We start from the raw sequence: 25244 nt of genomic DNA on the forward strand, positions 1-25244 counted from the left end.
GGGCGTGAACTGGACACGGGCCCGAGGCCCCCCCGCAACCCGCCCACCGACTGGAGCGACTCGGTCCCCGCCGGCTTCCGAGCGATGTTTAAAAACAAAAGCAGCATCTGGCGGAACTACACCGCAGCTCCTCGCCGCTCTTCGTGCAAGAAGCTGGCAGGTCGCTGTCCCCGCCAGCCCCTCGCCAAGGCTCACTGCTGCGGGGAAGCTCAGAAGCCCCCTGGGCCCGGGGGCCGGGGACAGGCGCCAGCACGAGCTCCTCCGCACAAACCGCCCAGGGCAGCTCCCGCGGCCTCGCGCATAGCGGAGCCAGGGCAGCCCCTGCCGCCGCCGCCGCCACGACCTTCCATTGCAGGGCCAGGAGCTGGGCACCCTGCCACGTCGGCCCAGCAGGCAGCGGACTGAGGAGCCACTCGAAGCCGTGCAAAACAAACCAGCGCTGCTAGCCGAGGAGGGGGAACCCCCGCCGCCTGCTCCAAGCTGCTGTTGCAGCGCCTCACTTGTGCCAGGATGCAAGCCATCAGCAGGCAGGACTGCTGCTGTTCCACTCCCAAGGAGGCTGTTTGCTATTTGATTTACAGCAGGTGTGGCCAGCCTGTGGCCTGGGCAGATTGGGGAGGGGACAGGAAGCACGGTGGCAGATAGGGCCTGGAGCAAAAAACCAAGCATCTGATGAGGCAGGCAGCAGAAAGCAGAGCAGTGGCTTGGTCAGGAAGTCCAGCACAGGGAGCAGAAAACCGAGGAGGAGCTGGGGTAGGGGAAAGGGACTGGAGTGGCACATCTGCAAGCTGTAAATTTGGCAATTCTGCTTCAGTGGCTCCCGGTTCCTGCTGATATTTGGGATACACTTTTTTACTGAACATTTACTGATCCAGTTTTATCCTTGCACCCAGGCCACTCTAGACCCAAGCATTCACTTCCTGCTGCTGGTTCCACACATGGGAACAGACTCATGTACAGCCCCTGCAGGCACCCAGTTGATACTGTGCGTCTGGGGGAAAGAACTGGGGTCCCCACAACATGGGAGGCTTCTGCAAAGGTAGGGCAGTGTTGCCACTGTGCTTGACAGCTAGACTTTGTGGAACTGCCTTGCATGTAAAAACTGGGATGTTGCCTCTAATGAATAAACTGGAAAGGTCCCTTTTAGTTGAGAACTGCAGATAGATATTCAGCCCTGAAAGAGAAACAAGAAAGACTGAACCTACTGACATAAAGCAAGGGTATCAGCAAGCCAACATCAGAAATGGAGGGCAAGGTGATCTCATTGCACTGACCCCTGAGTGAGATGGAAATGCAAGTCAGTTACTCTGAGGCAGCTAGAAACAGCCTGGGCTCCTTCCTAGTCAAGAAAAAGACCCTAAACCACTTTTGAATACTCAAGGGTTTCTGCCAGAGAGGGCAATGCTGAATAGGAAAGTTATCTGAAATGAGTCAGCAGGTAAGGAGTATATCACTAGAAACCGCTGTACACAAAAAGGGAAAAATGCAGCACAGCAAAACTCTGAAACCAGATCTGTCTAATGGAGGTATTCAAGTGCATCAGACATTACACATAAGAACAGAGTGCTATGCAGCGAAGCATTGCAAATGCTGCAAAATGACCTAGTGCTAATGCAGAGCATTCTTCCGCACAAAAGGCTTAGATAGGGGCCCCCTTTAGAGAATGCAGCTGATGAAACACTGGATAGTTACGATGGCAGCACATCGGATGGCTGGCAGCAACGCAGACTCTTCACAACATACCTGTGGGAGTATGAGAACATATGTGCACATGCATAGTATTTCTTGGAGTTCAGCTAAGGAGTCGTTAAACAAGACCTTGAAGAAAACCAGTGGCTTCAAATAGCAAGAACTAGAACAGCAAAAAACTCTTTCAACCTTCAATATCATCCCACATAAAATAGCATTCCCAATGGGTAAAGCATTTCAGAAGAAAACCCCCTGTTAATGCAATTTTTATTAGCAGAGGCACAGTATCTGAGCATCTAAAAAGTCAGCACATTCCAGCATTAACTTAAATCTCACTGTCATCATGCCTTACACTGCAGTCTGAATTTCCCTTTCATACAGTGAGTACCTTTGGGTACATAAAAGCACAGAAACAGGAAAACATGAAGTATGTACAGAAGGTTTCCTGCCAACTAAGAGGCCTACACTTTTTGGAGATTAGCAAAGCTTTGTACATTTGCCTTGGCAAGTGATATCAAAACACCTTGTGCTTTAAAATAATAATAAAAAAAATACTAAAATATTCACAATATAAACTTAAATACATCGCTTTTTGTTTTTCTTTTTTTTAAAAAGCATGTTAATAGCCATTGATTTATCACAGCAGTTCCAACAGAATCCCTGTTAATGAAGCACTAAGAATGTGAGGTTCACGTTTTGCACTACATATGCTCGGAGTTTCACACACTGGCAAACCTTATAAAAAAGTTCAACTGCAGTGTGTCCCACTGAAAAGATGTGGCAGAGGCATGGGGAAAAAATGCCAACATAAAACAAGGCTGCCACAGACCTACCACTGAGGTCATTTCCACATACTAACACTACCATAGATGGCGATGACTACTGCTTTTGTGACACCTCCCTTCTCCACAAATAACTCTTTCTTAACACACACTTGTATTAACATGAGTCAATCATTGACTACAGTGTCTGAAAAGAAAAAAGCTAATGGGTTAGATTCCTCTCTAGTGTAACACTGCAGCATTACACACCCATGCCAGAGTCTGTCCCATTGTGCATAAGAGTGCAAGCTTTCTACAAACATGGAAGACAGCAAGAGGGCTGGACTTTCTAAAGGAGAACTTAACCCAGCCTAGGACAATCTTGGTAACACAAAGTATAAAATTCATATGGGTGCTTGGAAGGCAACAGGACCAAAGTTAACCTCAGATGTTGAACTCATGCAGTGCAACTCAGGAGACTGACCCCTTGAGTTTTGCTTAATTGCATTCTCACGTTGGGATTAAAACACAGCAGAAGATGAGATAGTGACAAGATCTTTGCCTCTCTCCAGCACGTTTCATTAAAGGAAATCAAAACTCTTTGCACACATTCTATTAATCCTCAGAGCAGCCCTTTAAAGTAGGCCCAATATTGGAGACATTTTACACCCAAAAAACCCGAGGCACAAACTGAGGAAATAACTTTCATAACGGGGTTTGGTGAAGAATCAGAAACAGAGCACAGGCACCTTACTGCCTGCCAGGTTCCTGATTAGCCACAAGACATAGTGCCTTCATGAAATAGGTCCCAGAGAAAGAGAAGCCTATGTGGATCTCTCTCAAAATAAATCCTCACCATTGTGATTAAACAACAGGCCTTAGATTTGCCAAGAAGCACTAATTACTCAGGTCAAGATCTCAAGACTCTGATTGGTCAGAAGTGCACCATCACATTCGGAAACATCTTTTTTAATTCAGAGTCAAATAGCTTGGAATCAGACCTAAATCATTGCTTAAGGCAGCTTTGTGTTAACCAAATGAGAAGAGACATGCCCATCCTTCACAGCCTTTTGGAATAAAAGGCACTGAACTTAATATGCTCTCTGTATATTCTTCTCTCATTAAAGACCATTGGCAGCAGTAAGTTGAGGGAAGGTATAATCTTGAGGTCCATCACAAAGGCAGAGAACACAAGGCTCCAAAGGGATGGGAAAGGAGTGCTTTCTTTTAAGCAGGTGCTGGCATCCCACTAAACATCGTTTTTGGAAGCAGACCCCAAACACTTGCCAAGCCATAAATTTGGCCTGAAAAATTGAGGGGGCAAGAACTCATTCCTTAGCAAGAAGCACTGTAAACACAATTCCCCTCCTCACTTATAAAGCAGACTTGAGCTTGAGGCTGGATGTCACCACCTCCTATGTTACTTCTCCTACTTTTTAAATGGAGTTTGAGTTCAGATTTAGTTCAGACAGGTACAGTTGCTAGCTTCTAAAATCTAATACAGGGAATGAAAGGATGACACCTGCTTCCAGTTTACCCAAAGTGTTCACAAAAGAATTACCCTCAACAGAGATGCAGGGGGAAATGCTTCTGCCCTAAGACCTTTCACTACATGGTGCCAGTTAACATGTCTTCAGGAGGGGATCCTTCCAGGCCAGCACCCACTTCTATGCTGCTTCTCTTCACTTTCTGGTCACTGTTGCTGAAATTGGTTCAAGGACACTTGGGGCCTTCACTTAAGATAGGGTTGTTCCTTTCTAAAAAAAAAAAAATAAAAAGGCCTAGATTTGGTACCTACAGACAGCCAAGCAGCAGCTGTCCCTGAACTGAAATGGGAAGTCAGTGTTACGTGTGTATCAAATAGATCAGAGCACCCAGTGCAGGTGTTGTAGTCACCAGCATCTACTGGATGTCATTAAGGGTGCTTGTAAGCTACAGCAAAGAATCCAGGGGTAGCTATTCCACTTCTTCTCTTGAAAGTACAAGTTCCTTTGAGAACAGACCTACAGACTTTAGAACAGTCCCAGCAAATCTCTGCCAGGCATAATCCCAATTTTAACTCTGAAAGCAGGCGGGGCTTCAGGCCTGGGCTAGAGAGCTAATATTGATCTGATAAAGTTTCAACTGGTAGCAGATTTTTTTTAAACCTAATCCCTATTCAAATATAGCTGCTCATGTTGCCCAAGAGACTGAGTGTCCATGGCTGTGTCCAGATGAGTGCAGATGTGTGGTATGTGTTGCCATAGACCCGTCTTCGGCACCACATGTGCAGGTGTTCCCTCTGCTGCAACCTTGCAGCTTGGGTGTGGAGAGGGGAGTTGACCCCAAGATTTCCTGAGGTAAAAAAAAACCCATGCTGAAAAAAGGAGGCATAGCATATGGTGGCAGTGTGCACGCCACCCAAAACTGGAGCCTGGCCAGCCGGAGCCACACTCTAGCTGCCAGGGAGGCTTTGTGCCGTGGCTGCAGCCCCAGAAGGACCCCCTGGATCCCAGGTAAGGCTGCTGGGGCCAGCACAGTTGCTGGCTCCTGCCTCGCCTACCCTACCTGGGGTAACGTGCTGTGTGTCACTGCTACTTGTCCCCAGCAAAACAAGTGCCCATGCTCGTCTGGATGCAGCCCATGAGTTTAAAATTGTTTTCAGAGACAGAGAGAAATCTGGCTGAAACTGGTAATTCAAGCATACAGCCTCTCAGATCCCCCTGCCTCTGGGAAGGGCATGAGATGCAACAAAAAAGATCTGATACTTGTTAGCATTTGGAGCTAGTTACCTCCTCAGTGCTTTCCAAGCAGACAGCCTCACAGTACTCTGTGAAATAGGCTAGTATATTTAACAGACAGGGTAAATGATGCACAGAGGTTAAATGACTCACCTAAGGCCACAGAAGGAGTCTGTGTCAGAGCTGAGATTAGAAGGCAGGAGGTTCCTGGCTCTCAGATCCCCTCTCTCTCCCTCTCTCCCCCCGCTCAACACTCCCTTCCTCATTCAATTTTTAACAGACTTAGACCAACAAGAGAAGGAGCTATGGTGCCACATAATTTTGACAAACAGGACTCCCAATATTATTTCACATGCTCAGGAAAGTATACCGGATAACTGAGTACCTTGGAATTAAAGCTAGGATGATGGCACACATTGTTAAGGAGCCAATATACATTAGAAACCTAACTTAATAAATAAGCATAGGCATGCAGCCACAATTGCCACTGAGCAAAGAAGAGTCCTCAGCTCAAAAAGGTCCCAGACCACAAAGGACACACCATATCACGCCTGTGACTCAACTGCCACACCAACTAGTGCATGTCTGATGGTGCGGCCATGGAGTTTATAGCCATCCTGAGTCACTAGTGCCACCATGCCTGGTTGCATTCCCTCTGCCGGTACGTGGCAAACTATTTCATGGTCATACGGATCATATTTGTCACCAACAGGGTTCATCTTCTGAAGGCCATGTTTGGCAAACACACTTTGCAATTTGGCCTCAACGAGAGACAGGCCTTCGCAGATCTTCTGGGGGGCTGGGTTGGGATCGCTGGGTTCTGTTTGCTCTGCAGCACTCTCTGTTGTCTTCTCCAACATATCTGCTATCTCAACGAGGTCCCTGCAGAAACTCTGGATCCCTGCAGGCACACACACAAATAGACAAGAGGTTAAGTAATACCAGTTCAGCGGCAGGAAGTGCAAGGCTACATCAGTCCTGGGCATGCTGCCACAGGCCTCTGAAAGGTTTGAAAGGTTATGACCTCACGCTGAAAACTGCTGATTTTGGAGCTGAAGGGACTCAGTGTTACCTAATATCTCCTCCAGCTGTTGCCCTTAGTATTGTATAATGCTGAAGAAGGAAAGACAAAACTCACAGAGACCACGATGATGATGTGTATAGACACCCAGCCAGATAAAAAAAGGTATGCAACACTCACATTTGGTAAGGCACAGATATTTTGTTTAAAAAACCTCCTAACCTAGGATGTTTCAAGTTAGAACTCAAGCAGCTACAGGGAAACAGGCACAGTGGAAGGATGAAAAGTTCAGTGCCATTGAGGAAGCTGGTTCAGTCTGCAAACGTTCCGGGCAGCAGCATGCTCATCTCGCAAGACTGTTCTCAGGAATAGCCCTGTTGCAAGTACAGTACAAAAAACCTGGCCCTCGAAGGTGTCAGGCCTGTTAACTAACATAACAGTAAGGGATAAAATACCTATTGGGAAAAACGGAAGAGAGCAGCAACAATTAAACAATCTACACCTGCACAGACCAACCCATTTATCTGTGAAGAAAGCCATGGGGCACAAGGCAAGAGTTGCACAGGAGCAGTCATGGATCCATCTAATCCAGCAGTCCATAGGGTTATCCCTTGCTTTAGTGAATGCCATGTCTTCCACACTGAGCAGTTCCTAACGTGAAGAGCCTTTGCTAATGCCCTTATAATCTAAAAGCATATAGCAGCACAACACATTGAGCAGTTCAGTAGCAGCAACACCATAAATAGACCTGAATTCAGCACCATTTCAGAGCAAATGAGCATGAAAGGAAAATACAGAGCAAAAAAAACTTTAATAACCCTCTGGCAAGTGTTAAGTAATAAGCAGGGATCCTGTTTGTCTCTATTTAAAAATCCAAAATTCTCTGATCAAAACCCCCAAATCCCCGTTTTTCCACAATTAAAATGAAACACCATTACAAAGATATATATCTATATCTAGATATATCTATCTAGATAGATATCAGTTGAACACAATGTTTTATTTATATATCTACAATTTTCAAGCAAATTGGAAGCCTACCAGTGCCTTAATAACTATAATAAAATACATTCTATATAACTATAAATTTTGGCGTTTGATATATATTTTTTTTTAATCACAGAAAACCAGAGCTCCCTATGCTCCATTTTCTCACCAGGGCACAGGTGCAGCTGTGGCTGCCCTCCCCACTGCTTTGGGCCCCGCTGAGCAGCCCTAATATGCCAGTGCCCCTTACTCCTAAGCCACAGCCCTGCCAGTGCCCCTCACTCCTGACCTGCAGCCCCTGTCCCCACAAATATCCTTCACTCCCAACCCACATCCTCTGCCCCCTGCCCTCTTTGCTCACCAGGACATGGGTCCAGCTGTGGCTGTCCCCCCAGCTGCTTTGTGGTGCTGAGCAGCCCTAATATGCCAGTGCCCCTCACTCCTAAGCCACAGCCCTGCCAGTGCCCCTCACTCCTGACCTGCAGCCCCTGTCCCCACAAATATCCTTCACTCCCAACCCACATCCTCTGCCCCCAGCCCTGCTGGTACCCTTCATTCCCGACCGGCTGCCTCCCATCCCCAGGCCTCCCAGGGTGTAGGGCAGGGTCAAGCGTGTGGGGCAAGGGGGGTGCCTGACTATAGGCAACACCATAGGTGATGTGCTGGGGGGAATGAAGGGATACATGCCTCCCACCCCAGATCTGTGTGCCCACAGAGGGCATGGAGCTGCAGCCTGGCTAGACGGGCATGGGCCATTTCTGTGGCCCAATGGACAGGACCTGGGATGGGAGGGTGGGGCGCGGTGGCAAGACTCATTGCCACCGCAGCCGCCAGGACCCTGCACCAGCCATGTGAGGAGTAACGGACCAGGCAGTAGGGAGAGATTAGGGGCGAGGGGAGCTCCACTGCCCTCATCTTCTCCTGTTGCCAGCTCCTCACATACTGAGCCGTGGCTCTACTCTGCTGCCATGGCTTGGCCAGTGCCACTGCTTCCCCCAGACTGCCTATGCTGCCCCCCCACCCAACCTCCCTTCTGAAGTAAAGCCATGGTGGTGCCAAGGCCATGGCAGGCGGTACAGCCATGGCCTGGAGCATGAGCAGCTGGAGGAGGTGTGGGCAGTACCACCTTCACCATCCTTCCCCGCCCCCCAGTCTGTTACTCCTCACACTGCTGACAGCATGGCTGGTGCAGTGGTCCCAGCAGCGGCAACAAGTCTCGCTGTTGCACTCTGCCCTCCAGTGCCAGGTCCCACCCACTGGATCATGGCGGCAGCTCCTGCCTGTGCCCATCTGACCAGGCTGTAGCCTTTTGCCTGCTATGGATGTACAAATTTGGCACATCACTTATGCCCCCCGCCCCCTCCTGTCACACCTATGCCACACCCCCATGGACTTACCTGAAGGAAGCTACAGGAGTTGCTCCCCACCATGCTGCCTGGCTGCCACATGCATGTGTGCGATGCATATGCACATGGCCCCTGCCTATGATTACCCTCCTCCAACTCCCCCCCAAGCAGCCCCTTGCAGGCTAGAACTCTGCCAGCCCCGCATGCTTCCTGTATTTTTCCCCTTTAAAGGAGAAAATCTGTGTTTTTCCATGGCAAACAAAACACAGATCCCTGCTAATGAGAAAGCTAAAGGAAACTTCTGAGACAGTACTAGCCATGGAATTTCAGGTTTTAATCAAAGATCAGTTGTGTTCTGGAGTTGCTTTCATTCGATGTGAAAGGAGTTGGTGGACTCAGCCAGGCACCAAGTGGAGTGGTGTCTACATCACATAACCACAAGGAGCATTCTTGATGACCGTCTAACCAGAAGTGGGTAGGACTGAATGCACCATGGCATCTAGACCATCTTCTCAGCCCTGGATGCAGCGCTCCCACAGAAGGGCTACAGCACATTGAAAGGGCAGGGAGGGGTGCTTACACAGCTATTCTCATGTGTACCCACTCTGCGGATAAATCACACATGGATAATCTCCAGGACTATCAATCCAGGACATTTCACCACTGCTACACTTACTGAAAGTATTTCCAGGAAGAGCCCATCGAATTTCAACTCAGGTTGTGCAACATCATTAATTTTAGTGTGGAGGGAATGGGACGAACAGGAATTCAATACCGTAAGAGAGATCACAGCTCAATGACATTGCAGAGAGCATGAAACAAACTCTAAGTGCCAATTCTCAGCTAGCATAAATCACAATTTCAATTAAGCCAATGGAGTATGTTGATTTATAGAAGTGGAGCTGCTAATATTCATAGGGTGGAATATTTACTAATCGGAATGACATTATAAAAGAGACTTTTGAAGAATCCGTCATGGAGATAAACCCGTAGGGTGTGGTCAAATATACAGAGGCAACAGCAAGCAAACTCAGCCACTCAGCTCAGGCCAAACAAGGCCTTTACAAATGAAAAAGGCCAGGGAGAAGGGGAGAGTAGGTGATCAGCACTTTCTTCTTTGCTATGCCAGGCAAGCCATGCTGAGGCAGACGTAGCTGCTCAATTCTAGCCTTGCTCTGCTTACCAAACAGTTTGGCATCTTCCACAAATTTCTGGGTCCTCCGCCGGACATTTTCAGAATCCGCCAAGGCTTTCCGGTATCGTTCCTGCATGTACAGCAACAGGCAGAGGCATCAGACATGCCAAATGAACTTACTTATAGACTGTTTAAAATGTATACCCCTCACAAGTTGCAAGCTCATGCTGGCCACCCAGGTCTCACTTGGGGGGGGGGAGGGGGGGGAAGAGAGAGAGACACACACACACACACACGGGCTTCAAATTGTCTGGCAGAGAGTGCTCCTTAGCAAAGTGGCAGAAGGACCCTGAGTAGGCTCAGCATCATCATTCAAAAGACCACCAAGATGTTTTTTCATGATCAGGCTGTTGCTTTTCCATCATTCCATTTACAACACCTAGTTGACTCTTTCCTGGACGTCTTAGCAATGAATGTGTAATCAGCTTATGTTGATAAATTACACTGCTGTCAGGGCAATCAATTCATGAAAAGCCCTGTCTCACTATCTTGCTTTCCTTTCATCTTGTTTATGCTTATAAGTAGTCACCACTACAACTACATTGAATGTCAGCAAAGGTGGGACTCCTATCATGGATGAACTCCCTCCTAAGGCCTAGTAGTCACCAGGCTAACAGGACCATCACCAGTCCCAGAAGACAAAGACAAAACTACTGCATCTCTAACTGTGAAATGCTGAGACCAGAGTCTCTTAATAAGGACACTATTTGTCATCTAGGAATCACACTACATTTTCCAGTCAGTTTGGTTTCCTGCTTCCAGCAGCAGCCAATACTTGATGCTTAGGAAAACAGCAACTTTGCTAAATGTGCATTGTCTCCTAGTGTGCATTTGGTATCTGGTCACCACCTTGTTACTTCTAAAAACCTGCATTTCAGTTGTGCTGTGTATACAGTATGGAGTCGGTAGAAATGTTTGGACTGGAACAGTAAAATGCAGAAGGAGAATAAGCCTTCCTACTTTTAAGGGACTAAGCTAAGAATGTAGTGACGCCTTGGCTAATATGACACCAGCTACTGCAAACTCACCGTTAGATCACGGACTTGTTCTTCTAGTTTGATGACTTTGTGCTCTAGGGTGCACTCTGAAAGAGGATGCCTTGGCTCATCACAGGGATCTTCTGGGCCACACTCATCTCCAGTGCTCCTCTGCTGGGCTGCAGTGCTGAAGGCACACAAGGAACCTCTGAAACCAGTCAAAGGGACAGTCAGTTCTGGGTTACTTTCCTTTCTAACAGGAGAACAGATATGGATGGCAGATGCTATACTGTGCATTTAATACGGCATGGACACAGATCCAGCCTCAATGGGGATACATGAACCAGGTTCAAATGTAGTAAGCTGCATCTAACTTGTATAACAAGCAGAAGCAATCTGGGTAGGGGAAGTGAACACCACAACTTCAATCTACAACTTTACAAACTTATAACCACAAAAACCGTCATATTTAGTACCACTAGTATCTTGTTCATACTCCTTTTCCTGACATGTTCTTGGTAGAAGTTGAGGAGAAAATATAAATCACTCTTCTAAATGCATCTGCCCAGTTGCATCTCATTTATTTGGGTCCAATATTTGCTTCCAATTTCTCAGCCTCACTGAATTCAGTTGACTGTTTAAGAATCAGATTTGTTTTTGACAATCAAATAAAGCAGTGCAGCTTTTCGATTGGTCTCCCAGCACAGGTGATTAAGCTGCAGGCATGAATGGGATAGTAAATTCTAATGGTAATTTTTTGCACAGATAGGGGGTCTCATTTCCTTCATTAAACTTTTCTTCTACAAAACAGGGTACTGTTTGTGGCTTAAAAATGAACCAGCACAGAAAGCAAGTCAGGCTCTGTTCTCCCTGTGTAGCTTTAAAAAAAAAAAAAAAAAAAATCTCTCCAGAATAAACAATTGGTATTTTTTTGCAGAATTACTTCAGCTAAGTCTACTTACTCTGTTAGCATAATTGTTTAGATACACAAGGTCGAGTTTACTGGCTAATTCAGCTTCGAAGTTTACTTTAGTCCAGGGGTATGAGACACAGCAGTTTTGGTTTCAGTACGGATTAATCATATGGTTTATTATGCAAGCCTCTGAACTGTAAGGGTAGGAGAAACTTGTGAGTGAGTTTCTGTCTGTCACTGGAGACTATCCCATTAAAGATAAAAAGATAGAAAAGGAAAATCTAAAATTGCCACAACCATGAACTCGGTCACAAGATTGCCAATAGTACATTATTGTGGGATTAAAAGATGCAAATGCAAAGCTGTTAATTACAGGTTGTTCTATAAAGAGGTGGTTGCATTTGCGGACCTGTTAACACAGTTACCTCCCAAAATCATTCTTCAGATAACTAGCATTTCTGAATGCAATCAAAATTATCAAGCCTATATCACTTCAAAGATATTTGTAGGCACAGGCAGAGCAGAGTGCAGTATTATGGGGGTATGTCTGCTGGTGACCATATACACCAGAGTGCACTCAAGCTAGCTTTCCCATCTATATTTGTGGACTTCAGCCACTGAATCCTGGAGATGAGGATGGAAGTGTATACAGGAGACCCTCGCCAGTCGTGGAGATCCCCACGAATGGCAAAATCCATGAATACTGACAGGGCTCCCTGTCAGACCCCACAGCTGCTCCCTGCTCCCCACCACATTGTTCGTGGTGCTCCCTTGCAGCGCCTGGGGACTGACCTCTTTCCCCCGAGATTCCAGGGGAGAAGATGACACAGCCACCTCCCTCCACGTCCCCAGTGCTCACTCTCTATCCGCCTCCCAGCTCTGCTCTCCCTCGCAAATATTTGAATCAACGAACCTGGAGTTCATGAATAGCGAGGGTTTCCTGTACATACAATTTTTCCCAGTTCCCCAGCTCTGCTCCTCCTCACAGACGGACTGACTCACTAGCCAGCTGTCTCCATACTTGCACCCCTGTTTCCTTTAGCCTGTTGATCTTCCCAGGGCACCTCTTAGGTACCTGGTACATTCCTTTCCTAAATGAGCCCAACAATGAACAACTTGTTCCACATAGCAGTAGCTGCTAGACAAGGGACGGACAATTATTTCAGGTGGAGGGCCGCTTACTGAGTTTTGGCAAGCCGCTGAGGGCCGCATGACAGGCAGCCAAGGACAGATGAGTATTAATTTTCTAAATTTTTTAGGGGCCCCGTGGGCTGGATAGAATGGCCTGGCAGGTCGCATCTGGCCCGTGGGCCGCATTTTGCCCACCCCTGTGCTAGACACTGCCTGGCCTCCAGTTCCAGCCACACAGACAGAGGTCAGTCACAAGCCCTGCACTTCAGGGAATCGCACATAGTGCGTGGGTATCCTGCATGGGAACCTAGCTGAGTCTTAGAGTCTAAAGACAATAGCTAAATTTGTTAAGCTAGAAAAATAGCCTGCCCTTGCAGAGACAGAGGATCTGAATTTGTCCCAACTGGAAGCTGCCACCTCACTAAGAAACCTCAGCTGAACATGGTGGCAATAAGCAGGAATCCTAAGGGCAAATGCAAAGCAAATACTGACCTCAGAATTGAAATGACAGAACTAGTAAGCCAAGGAACTGGGTTAAGCTGTACAAAGATCAGCTGAGTACAAAGAGTTTGGCCTAACACTGCAACTCCCCAAAAATAATTGAGACACTCAAGTTACAAGATATTCAGTATTCAGAAGCAGTCTTCTTCCAGGCCCCAAAGGCCATGTACAGACACTATACTTCTACTGGCACAAGTGATCAGAAACTGATCTATGTGCATAAGGGAACAGAATAGCACAAAACTGGTCTTTGCCTGTAACAGAACAGAAGTTTGGCAAGCAAAAACTGGTTTACAATGGCAGAACCCGGTCTAAGATTTGAACTGCTCCCCCTGCCCCACTAGAGGGCGAATGCATGTTCTGTTTGCTACTGAATTAAACTACGCCACTTACAGAAAACCAGGTAATTGAGATCAATTCTGCCTCAGGCTTTTTGAATGTCTGTAACTAGCCAGAGTTCTGGCCTGAAGCCAGGCCCAAGCTTTAAGCCCATCTTCCTCTCCTTGCCAGCCTACATGGGATTTGGAGTTTTGAGACAAGCCCTAAGAGGCCTTTTCCATTCAGAAAGCACCTTGACAACTGTTAAACAAGACAGCCTCGCTACACATACTTGGAAGGGCTTTAATATCCCTTTTAGTCAAGGGATATTGACATGGTAACTAAAAGCGTCACACTAGCTTCAAAGACCACCAAACTTAACTCCTTCCCCTTCCTTACTCAGCAGGCCCCCTCTGCCACATTTTATTTATTATGGTCACAAGCTCAATGACAGATATCCAGAATCTCCCTCATTTCTCCCAAACCATCTGCATATCAATACCTGCTAATTAGGTGATTTCAGCATCAGCAATGCACCAATCTGCCTTTGCCCCAAAATACACACCCAGAAAACATCCCAGGAAAAGCTACTGCTGAGTGCTTGCTCTGTGGGGAGGTTTCTTGCATACCGATTTTAACATAAGGACTCAAGAATATACTGCTTGTCTATACTAGGTTGTTTTCCAAACCTCTCCCCAGCCAAAACCCACTGTTGCAGCCCCCTCTGCGAAAGTACCAGCAAGCTTTTGAGTGGAACCCAAGCTTGGGTATTTCCAAGATACCGGCTGCTGAAGTATGCCAGTCAAATCTCTCTATGCCAATGATGGTTCATCTCTGAGACATAAAAAGTGAAGAAATATGAAGCTTAGATATGTTCATGACAGAATATTCCATGGAAGGATGAGCTGAATAAACGGATGGGGGGTCTCATTTCCTTCATTAAACTTTTCTTCTACAAAACAGGGTACTGTTGGTGGCTTAAAAATGAACCAGCACAGAAAGCAAATCAGGCTCTGTTCTCCTGGTGCAGCTTTAAAAAAAAAAAATCTCTCTAGAATAAACAATTGGTATTTTTTGCAGAATTACTTCAGCTAAGTCTACTTACTCTGTTAGCATAATTGTTTAGATACACAACGTGGAGTTTACTGGCTAATTCAGCTTCAGAGTTTACTTTAGTCCAGGGGTATGACACAGAGCAGTTTTGGTTTCAGTTCAGATTAATCATATGGTTTATTATGCAAGCCTCTGAACTGTTAGGGTAGGAGAAACTTGTGAGTGAGTTTGTCTGTCACTGGAGACTATCCCATTAAAGATAAAAAGATAGAAAAGGAAAATCTAAAATTGCCACAGCCGTGAACTTGGTCACAAGACTGCCAATAGTACATTATTGTGGGATTAAAAGATGCAAATGCAAAGCTGTTAATTACAGATGTTCTATAAAGAGGTGGTTGCATTTGCTGACCTGTTAACACAGTTACCTCCCAAAATCATGAGACATAAATGGGAGAGAGAACTATTAACGTACCATGCACACGTGTGCATGCATGAGAAAGATCAGTTGCAATAACAACCTTTGGGTATTAAATGATTTTATTTACAGAACTTCACTGAGGGACATTAAACAGGCTGGAAAATAGCCTTGAAATAAAGCCAAGGGAACAAGCTTCCCTACACCCTCACCACCATGGAGCCTAGCAATTCAGACACCTGCAGTTTGCGGAAGCTACACAGATAAGTTTAGCAATCATTTACCTTGAGGAAGCAGAGCTTAGTGAGTTGTTTCCAGCTGCATGCGACTCATGCTTCATATATGTACATATTTGTGCATGCACCCAAGCAAAAGGGGAATGAACGAGCTAGTGGCGAAGTCAGAGGGACCTGCCTACGTGAAGCAGAGAGCTGTCTGCATGGATTCCTTTCCCAGCTAGTGAAAAAGCAGCCAAGTCACAAAACACACCCACCCCCAGCCTATAAATTTCCCCAGATATCACATGTTGTTGGACTAGCCTGCCTCATACTGCAGACAAGAAACCACAACCCTCTCACAGAGTCAGGGTTAAGAACTACCACGCAGATTTGGACATAGAGGAAGAAGCAAAGGAGGCAGCTTTTTTTCCAAGAGATGCGATGAGCATTTTACCAAGAGAATGGAGAGTGATCTACTGCAGAGGGCATAATGCACGCAGAGCATACAGATATGGATTTGCTGCAGCTGCCCCTACAACATTGAGAAATTGCATGGGAGGTGGCTGGGAAATTCCCAAGTGAGGGAAGTGGAGAAGTCTCCAAGGGTGTGAACAGGTTACATACCTAAGCTAAGGAGGAAACAGACATGGGAGCCAGTGTCACAAAGGGGCAGATACAGGGGGGTTGGAATGAAATACAGAACTTTATCCATGCAGTGTAAATGACATATCCTTAAAACACCTTTCATTGCTTCAAGCCAAATAGGTCTGAGATGATGCATACAGCACTGTTTCTCCTACAACATCCTCAGGCTCTCCGAGCCCCTTTCCAAACACCCAATACACCTGGGTCACCTCTCCAATGCTCCTCTTGGGTGCCAGGAGGTTCTCTCTTCTCTCTGTTATATGCCCCAGACTCTCCTGCAAAGTCCCACAGGCACACACTCCAGTCTGAATGATAACTTCCATAATGGGATCATCCACCCATCGGTCATCATTATTGGCACGATACAACCTGCATTAGTTGGACAGCCAAGTATTTGAGCCTAGGGGCTGGTTTCACAGTGGCCTGATCATCCATCATGAGCTACCCATTAGCAGTTATTCAGTCACTACAGACCAATGGGGCTCTGTGTTCCCTATAGGAGCTGACATATACAGTGGGACAAGGATACTTTTCAAGTACATAAGGCACGAGTGAGGGGGAAGACATCTGAACCCAACCACTTTTTTAAAAGTAAGCCATAAAAGCAGCAGCCCCACCTATGCTTCTGGATCTCTCTGCTTCACTGTGCTTTACTCCTCTCCCCATTTCCCCTTATTGCCCTTAGTAACTCTAGAGCCAACCTTGCTTTGGACATAACTAACCAAAGGAGTGGTTTCTAATTGCCAGCTGCTTCTTCACAGGCTTTACTCCATAAAGGGGGGTTGGAGCCACAGGGAATGGACATTTCACCCAGCCCAAGTTAAGCCCGTCTCTAACCACCTAACACCCAGTAAGACAATGGCTCCAAACAGATGTGCTGTACAGCAAACCCAAAATATGCATTAAGAGGACATTGGTCCATGCACGTGCAGGACAAAGCGGCAACCCTGACGCTACCCAACAAGTGGAGAAGCTTTTACGAGCGCTCACTGGCTCGCGAAGAGGCACTGAGCAGTTCGTGGAGGGCAGGGGCAGAGCCGGGCTGGCGGCATTAATGTGGGGCAATGGCCCCAAGAGGGGGTTCATCTCCTCTGCCACTGGCTCCCTCGCGCTGGGCCAGTGGAAATCCGTTACCAGGACAAGCGCTTTCTGTTAGGCCGGGGGGAGCCAACATTTTTGGAGGTTGCACCGCAGAGAAAACCCCAAAACCTCCCCGAGTGTCACTACATCCCCTGCCCAATCCATTGCTCTGCTTTCTCCCCTTCTCCAGCGCTCCCTGCCCGACCCATTGCTCTGCCTCCACCCTGTTCTATCCATTGCTCTGCTTTCTCCCCTCGCCTCATGATCTCTGCCCAATCCGCTGCCCTTTCTCCCTGTCCGATCCATTGCTCTTCCTTCTCCTCTCACCCCTGTACGATCCGTTGCTCTGCCTTCTGCTCCCCTCCCCCCCTTACCTGCAGAGCCGCCGGGCGCGCAGTGCGAAGAGCGGGCTGAGAAGCCGCGGAGCCGTCCGCACGGAGCCGCCCGCCATGCTCCGACTACTTCTCCCGCCCCTCGGGGCACCGCACCTCCCATGAGCCCCCGCGCCACGGTCGGGGAGGGACTACGACTCCCAGCAGCCCCCGCGCCCCGCTACCAGGGAGGGCGTGGGGCTGCTCGGGACTACAACTCCCAGCAGCGCCCACGCCACAGTGAAGCGGGCCGGAGCTGGGACTAGAACTCCCAGCAGGCACCGCGGGAGTGGGGCGGGGCGCGCGGTCTGCCTGGCCTCCGCGTGACCGGGCTCCAGGGGCCGGGGGCGAGTCCATGACGTATACTCTCCTCTGGGCTTGGCTCCGCCCGTGTTGCGTCATAGAGGGGGCGTGGTCGTGGCTGGGCTCCAGGGTGCGAGCTGCGCGGGGTCCGGCCCACGGGGGAGGCGGCTCGTGGCAGCCTTGCGACTTGCCCCACGTTTTTAAGGGCAGCACGAAGGCGACGTCCCTTCCTGACCTCCAGCGGAGACGCTGCCCCACCGTCCATGGAGCAGAGCCGCTCTGTCTCCCATCCTCTTTCCACCAGCACCCGCTGCTTCCAGACCCCAGGGCGAGGCGATGCTCAGCCACGCTAGCGCCAGGCTGGTCATGGGGGGAGCGAGACCCACTCGCTGTTGCAGCGCGGGCGCGTGGGCCTGCTCCGAAGCCAGCCGGCGCTCTGGCGGGCGAGGGCGGGGTGGGGAGCGCCGCCCTGAGTGAGCGCGGGAGAAGTAATCGCTCCTTCGGCTGTAGCGCTGGTAGCAGCCGAGGGTGTAACCGGGAGCAGCCTGGCGGCCGCGCTGTACTGTTAGCGTCTGAGCAGCTTTTAAAGAAGGACAAGGCAGACAGTTCCCAAGAGTAGCAACGTTAGTATTGACAGTCACGGATGGCTCACACAGACTGGCCCGTTGCAGGATGGCAGGACAGCAGCGCTTCCCCTCTCCCCCTCCGCACTCCCAACACACACACTAACATTAATCAAGACTATTTTCTCCCCGCCCCCCTCAGCATCTTGCTCTTCTTTATTCCCCTTTCTCTGTTCCTTCTCCATTTTGGCTATACCCTCCAAATAACAATGCATCCTATCCTATGTACAGGATGGAGAAAGCACCACTGACCGAAAATACCGTAGTCTCCGTTTCCCTCTCAGCTCTGCATCTGACACTAGCTCAAGGGAGAGCGAACATGGCTATCTTCACTCTAGTTGCTTATAGCCTCTCCCAGATACTTGGCAAGGCCCCAGCTGGCTGCTAGCCATTTGCTTTCCAGCGTTGGCACTTGAGCTCTGGTTCATCCTCAGCTGATCCCTGCTCTTTGCACCCAAAAAGAGTGTGGTTGCTTTTGAAAGTGTCAGCCACAGATGACTGCACAGCCTCCACCCTCCTGATGCTACTGAGCTTACTTGGTATTAGAAAGAAAACCAAAGCATTTGAGAAGCTGCTGTTTGGCTGAGAGCACCCCAGTAAGCCACTGACTAGGTATCTGGAACCCAACACAGGGCACAGGAGAAGCGCCAAGGGGAGTGTCACCTCCTTTTAGGGCCTCTGGACTAGACTGCTGCAGAGGCAAGACACATGCTCTCTGATCCAGTTTGGCACAAGGCAAGACCAGACGCTATGTCAGTGGTCTGGTCTGGTCTAGCAGAGCAGGCTCTAACATAACACTGGCTCCCAGGAACTTCCATTTCATGCCTGTGATGAAAGCTCATAGCACCCCCTGGCTGAAGTATCCTGCTGACCCATGCTTAACAGATGGCAAAAAATGGAGGCATGTGATGTAAAGCACAGACCCACTGACAGAATCTGGACTATAATCCAGCAGCTCTGGCTGCCAGTTTGTTATTTGCCAAGAAGGAAACATCCTTCAGGAGGGCTGGTGTTCCAGTCCTGTTCAGGGTGCTCCTTCCTCAGAGACGGGTATTCCAGCAGCATGCGAATCTTATCATTGAAGGATTTCCCCCCTCCCCAATACCCCTCCCACTCCCCTCCTCCCCAGCAGTTCTGTCATCATCTTGTTTGCTTGCCAGACGTCAGTGCAATTGGAGGGTGGGTGCTTCTCTTTGCACCTCTCCCCAGCACCCTCTTCCAAGGTCCTTGGGGTAAAGGGGCTTGTGGCTCTTCAGTATATCCCAGTGTCCAGTGGGTTCTTGGCAGGCTGTGAGGGCTCGCTGCTCTGCTTAGGTTTGTTTCATTTCCCATTCCTGCAAAAAGAAGGAAAGAGAGAAAGAGTCAGTTTAAGGGCCTGCTAGCAGGAGGACAGCACAGAGAGATCTGGAGCAACTTTAGGCCCAATGTTTTAGACACCAAGACCTGTACTGGGAATGGGGCTCTAGCTCCGATCAGGGTCCTTCACCTCATGTGGGATTCAGTGGTTGTAGATGGACAGAAACCTGATGAGGCCTCATATAGCTCAGCCTTCCCAGGGCTAAGATAAGATGGCAAGTGCTTTGGCCAGTGTAGCTCAGCCTCCTAGTAACAGTTATCACCACTTTCCTGGGAATCAGGCCACAAATTGCCACTTGAACGATCTCCAGCCAGGCAGCCTGGCATCTTGCTAGTTTGAAGGTTACCTGCCCCTTTGGCAGGCAGATGTTGTGCTTTTGCTGGGGAGGCATGTAATTCTCCAGCCTCCTGGTCTGGGGAAGGTTAAGTGTCTGAGGATCTGATGGGGTGGGATCAGGGTGTCAGCTTCATACCTTGTTGGCAGGGAGCGGGGGAAGGTGCTCCTAGGCTGGGAGCACAGCTATACCTTGGCCTTCTGCAGCACGTTCCCTTTGTTGGTAGGAAGGAGGGAAGGACTCCTCTTCCTCATCTCTGCTGCACAGTTAACAGGGACCAAGTGGTCTGGTACATTCCCATTTGGCTTATTTCCAGTCTCCTGTAGAAGAGGAAAAAACAAATGTTTAGAGACCCAGGGAGTTGTGACAGCAGGAGATGGGGATGCAGTGAGAGACACCAGATTGTAGTACAAATTGGCAGCTTCCCCATGTATCAAATGAGCATTAACCATCCGGTAAGGGGCAGCTGGGCAGGCTAAACTGCAACAGGCAGTGGCAAGGCTGTGTGGGGAGCCCAGGACTGAAATAACTGGGGGGGCTGCAGGTCAGTTCTTAGGTGCCTCAGCAGAACAAAGGACAAGTCACCTGGACTTAAATGGCCTAAGAGAAGGACAGTGAGGATGCAGGACTTCCTCAGCTTCAAGGTTGGCAAAGCACAGGGGAAGGTGCAGTCTCAAGACCAAAGTGAGTCTAGTTGTATCCCTGCACTTCCCACCTGCCAGCAGCAAAAGGAGTCATCCTAGCTCTGCCCCAGTGCAGCATAAGTGCCCCAGCCTGTGGATGGATGAATGGATGGATGGTAGGTAGCATCTCCATACCCCATTTTCGGCCTTGGTGGTCACAGCTAGCCCCAGAGCAGGCCCTCCAGCTAGCGACTGTTTCAGCCTGTCTTTCACCTCTGTCAGCTTGAGCTCCAGGTCCACGCGTCGCTCCTCCTTCCCCTTGCATTGCTCTTCCAAGGCCACAATGCGCTCCTCCAACTCCTTCAGCTTGTGCCCTGCTCCCAGCACAAAGAAGATGGGTCAGGCCCCATCAGTTCAGAGATGCCTGGAGGTTGCAGGCTGCAAAGGGGGTTCAGAGGTGGGTCTGATTCATCCCTCCCCCCCTGAAGATCTGAGTATTTCATTTCTGGGTGGCAAGAAGGGTTGTGGTCCCAGCTGGGGATGCTCTAACACTTCTGTCTAGGTCTGTTTCTAGTGTCATAGTGCTTAGTCTAGCCGTGCAGGGCATCAGGTTCCCACCTTTGCTAGGATTTATTAGGAGCTGGTTTTCTGCTCTGACTTTTCAAGCTCAGGAACTGAGCGGGAAACAGTTACACCCACTTTGCTGGGGAGTCGCTCATGTTTTGGTCACTAGGTGACGCTGTTGGTCAGTGGTTGCAGCAGCGATTCCCAGCAGTGGAAGCAGCAGTCTGCTCCAGCCTGCGCTGACTCAGCTCTGCAGCTGGCACTTCGCATCTGACCTAACTGAGTGGAAAGAAATAGCCATTTTGGCAGAGGGCTTAAAGCGAAGCCCCAGCCTGAGAGGGGGAAAAGCCAGGAACAAAGAGTGTGAGGAACAGCTCCAGAGCAGAGCAGTGCTGAGGCTGGACCAACTGGGAGTCAGCACTGCCCAATCTGGAAGACACAGGCCCAGAGGGAGTTGGGTTGCTGCCAGGTATAACCTGCATGGGACCGGGGTCAGGAGCGGGAGCTTATTGGCAACTGTGCACGCAACTGGCAGAATTGTCTGCACAACCAGGCACCCCAGGGATGAGGAGCCGGTAGGGGAGGCCTGAGAGGAGGCTCTGCAGGTGCAATGCCAGAGCTGGGAGCAGGACTGCTGTTGGGGAAGATGTTTGCAGGTCAGGCTTGGCAGGACTAGATGGAGGACACATGCAGCCACCCTGACTGCTGGGCATGAACAAGCTGTGCCCAGATGGAGACCACAATGTCCTTGCACACAGAGGTGAGGAGCAGCTCAGAAGATGTACATTTCCTCTCTTGGCTGGTGCTGCAGTTGGCCCATACCTGTGCTGCTCTTCATGGCTTCCCGGAGCTCCCGCTTTTCTTTCTTTAGGGCCACCAGCTCATTCCTGATAGAGGATTTCTCCTTCTCCAGCTTCTCCTTCTCTGTTAGAAACCTCCTGGCATCCTCCTCAGCCCGGTTCTTCCCATACCTGTACTGGTTGGCATCTGCAGAGACCAGGATGCTGGCTGTCAGGTGAGGGGCTTAGGGTTGGCACAATGGTCTCTGCCTCTGTAAGGGACAACTAGGATACCAGCTCAGGAAGGCAACAACAGGACTTACCTGGGATGAACCAGGTCAGCTCAAAGAGGCTAGACAAGGACATGGCAGGAAGGACGACTCCCTGAGCAAAGAGTCAATATGCCAGCCCACCCCTCTCCCAGATGGCACTGGGGGTCCTGTTTGGGTGCTATACGGATTAGGTTGAAATGAGTGTCTTGGTCCCACACCTGCTGGCTTAGGTCAGGCAGTAGGTGCTGAGGAGAAGCTGAAGATCTCCCCATCTCTAGGGTGCTACTTTGGCTCAGAGTTTATTCCCATAGTGCGTGCCTGAAAAGTAGCTCAGGTGGGAATTGAGAGCACCACACCTGTTTTGCACTCACTCTCTATGTGGGCTCTTGCCCCTAGCTTGGAGTGCCTCTGTGTGGTTTAACTTAGTCTGCTCTGGAAGCAGATGGAAGCTGCAGTCTGTGTGCCAGATAAGCAGCTGCCAGGTGTTGGTACAGATATTACTGGTAGTTATTTTCCTCCATGTGCAGACAGGCTGTGAAAGGCAGGGGCTCTTTGAGCTTCCCCCTGTTGCATCCTACCAACATGCCAGACACTGGCAAGTTGAAAAAGCACATCCAGTCCTGGGCCTGTCAGACTGATCTGATGGTCAGCCCCAGCTGGGACAATGCTGGAGTCAGGTGGCCATGTCTCCTTTAAGGACCGAACTAAGACCCCACCTCATCTTACTGAGACCTTAAACAGGCAGCAGCTGGAAATGACTCTCAGCTTCAGTGACTTGGGGCTAAAGAGGACCTGTTGGCTCCAGATGGCAAGCTTCAGCCCCTGGTCCATCTGACACCCTCCCACAGGAATAAGATCTGGATCCACAGCCCCAAACTTACTCGATGCGTGTCTCTTTACTTTGACTTGTGGGTCCACACGACGTGACTTCTCACTACAGGAGGAGGCGTGACGCTTCACCTGTGCCCCTGAGGGCCGTGGCAGGTCCTCAGGCTGGACAGAATAGAGACGGGTGGACACACTGAACTCATTTCCATGCATAGTGCAGCTCATTGATGCTGGACAGGAGCTGGAAGTCTGCACCCACAGCTGTGTGACTGCCTAGGAGTCATGGCCCCCCAGCATGCCTGGGGTAAACAGGGTCCTTTCCCTCCCTAGAATTGTCCTGTGGAGGCCACAAGATGGAAGGTGGGTAAGGAAGAATTGGACAGAGCATGATCCAGTCTTACCTGCACCTTTTCATAGGGAACATCATCATACACCACCCGGGACAAATCAGTCTGGCACTCATGTGAAGAGCTGGCCCACCTGGGGAAACAGAGAGGTGGAGGCAGAGCACATTAGCCAGCATCTTCCCTTCCAGAACAGCAAAAACTCTTCAGTCTCACCTAGCCCCTTCTATCCATGGAGCTCAAATGACATTGAAGGCATTCATGACTTCATAGCCTAGCCTATGCAGCATGCCAGCAATTTCCAGACTACTAAAAGCAGAGACCTGCTTCAGGAGATCTCTCCCCACTCCTTTAGACCTTACAAAGGCTTAGCATCTTACATTTACAGGTCTCCTATAACTTGCAAAGCAGGTGCCCTGCACTTAGAGGAACGTTGGAGTAGATGTTATCTTGTCTCAGCAATGAGGTACTGAGAGATGCAATGACTTATTCCAGTTCCCAAAGCAAACCCCAAACTCCCAAGTCCCACTCTGGGTCTCTAACTATTTGGTAGCTTGTAGAAGGCATACATAGCCTGGAGCCCCACAAATCATAACCCCAGATCTACTGGCCCTATGGCATATCCCTCCTTCCTTCCTTACTGATACTGAGGGTTAGGATGCTTTGGAGGCTGTGGGCACTGTCTTGGGGCCCTCAAATTTGGCAGCAGAGAAACAAGAGGGCCTCACTATGGATGACTTACCAATAGCCTTAAAAGAGATGTACTCTACAAGGCCCAGCCAGAGCAGTAGTGGGTGGGTGCCAGGCAAGCCTTGGCTAATGTGGGATCCTATAGGGAGGCCCAGCCATGCTGTCCTAAAGAGTAGGGGTAGGGTGAAAGAGGGAGCCCCTTACAGATAGGAGTGTCTCACGGCAGTGACTATGTTGGCAATTGTCTCGACATCCACGTAGTCATAGTGCAAGGCCTCTGGGGTTGTCTTTGAGCCAGTCTCAACCAGCAGAAGGCCAAGCCAGCGGCCGAGATCTTCAGAGCAGTTTGCCTGGGGAGGGTGAGAGAAGCATACCATGGCCTCCGGATCTGCCTCAGCTCTCTCCAAGAAGCATTAGATAATCTTAATACTTGTGAGCATAAAGAATGACAGGGAATTATTCTTTCTTATTCTCCTTGAATTGGATCTCCCACACAAGCTCTGTGACACCATCCCACACAAAAAAATGCACGCTTTAGTAATGCACGCCACACATGCATATTGAAATAGGGTTGGTTGTCTGAAGATAAAGTGTTTGTAGTAAGGAGATGGGAAAAGTTATTCTCCCTAGTGAATCTCTCATGTACCTGAATCCACATCAAATTCCCACTCCAATTCAGACCCCATCATGAGAGCAACTATAGGAGTCAAATGTCTTCACTTGTCCCATTCACCCAATTCAGCAGTCTCTCTGCATCAATTCTATAAATGCCTGGGTAGCTGCTCTATAATCATTTAGACCCCAAGTGAAATAATTCAATGAATTTAATCAACAAAGGGGAGAAAGGAGATTATGAAACAAATTAACAGGGACAACCCATGCATGTATGCTTTAATCAACCACGGGATAAAAAATTCACATCTCTTAAGGGATCCTACAAAGATAAAGATTTAAAGAATCCAACTCCTTTGCTTGTGGCAGGAGTAATGACGGTGATTGTTAATGTAGAAGCTCATTTCCTCATCAATTCATCTGATCTTTTGCTTTTGGTTGATCTCATACACGCTTAGCAAACTTTCAGATGACACCAAGTTGGGTGGAATTGGGACACTCCAGAGGGCAGGCTAGGATCCAGAACGGCCTGGATAGACTGGAGAAATGGTCCGCAGTCAACCAGATGACATTC

At 49.0% G+C, this 25244-nt stretch overlaps 2 protein-coding genes across 3 annotated transcripts in view; both read right to left on the bottom strand.

The window, feature by feature from the left end:
* Positions 1-5260: 5260 nt before the first annotated feature.
* Positions 5261-17460, bottom strand: GRPEL2 (GrpE like 2, mitochondrial). Of its 2 annotated transcripts, none has more exons than XM_019534921.1 (4): positions 17345-17460; positions 10748-10904; positions 9708-9789; positions 5261-6071 (listed from the first exon to the last, which is right to left on the bottom strand). In XM_019534921.1, the coding sequence occupies exons 1-4, from the start codon at positions 17419-17421 to the stop codon at positions 5716-5718; spliced, it is 672 nt and encodes a 223-aa protein (XP_019390466.1). In that variant the 5' UTR covers positions 17422-17460; the 3' UTR covers positions 5261-5715. The 2 variants fall into 2 exon arrangements, with proteins under 2 accessions (XP_019390466.1, XP_019390467.1); XM_019534922.1 differs by lacking the exon at positions 17345-17460 and adding an exon at positions 15312-15470.
* Positions 17461-18426: 966 nt separating this feature from the next.
* Positions 18427-25244, bottom strand: part of AFAP1L1 (actin filament associated protein 1 like 1) — a 29277-nt gene continuing 22459 nt past the window's right edge. Inside the window, exons 14-20 of the mRNA XM_019534721.1 lie at positions 24263-24408; positions 23426-23504; positions 23078-23189; positions 21968-22132; positions 20777-20955; positions 20150-20278; positions 18427-19601 (exon numbers count right to left, since the gene is read on the bottom strand). Of these exons, the coding sequence (XP_019390266.1) occupies positions 19578-19601; positions 20150-20278; positions 20777-20955; positions 21968-22132; positions 23078-23189; positions 23426-23504; positions 24263-24408 (834 nt within the window). The 3' untranslated portion in view covers positions 18427-19577. The remainder of the gene's footprint in view (positions 19602-20149; positions 20279-20776; positions 20956-21967; positions 22133-23077; positions 23190-23425; positions 23505-24262; positions 24409-25244) is intronic.

The sequence above is a fragment of the Crocodylus porosus genome, unplaced genomic scaffold (assembly GCF_001723895.1).
Source record: "Crocodylus porosus isolate Cpor-Errol unplaced genomic scaffold, CroPor_comp1, whole genome shotgun sequence".
Classification (NCBI taxonomy): Eukaryota; Metazoa; Chordata; order Crocodylia; family Crocodylidae; genus Crocodylus; species Crocodylus porosus.

Coding starts and splice junctions, on each gene's coding strand:
- GRPEL2 (XM_019534921.1), bottom strand. CDS start 17,421: ATGGCGGGCGGCTCCGTGCGGACGGCTCCGCGGCTTCTCAGCCCGCTC. Junction 9,790..10,747: donor AACAAGTCCGTGATCTAACG/GTGAGTTTGCAG, acceptor CTGTACATGCAG/GAACGATACCGGAAAGCCTT. Junction 6,072..9,707: donor GGAAGATGCCAAACTGTTTG/GTAAGCAGAGCA, acceptor GTGTGCCTGCAG/GGATCCAGAGTTTCTGCAGG.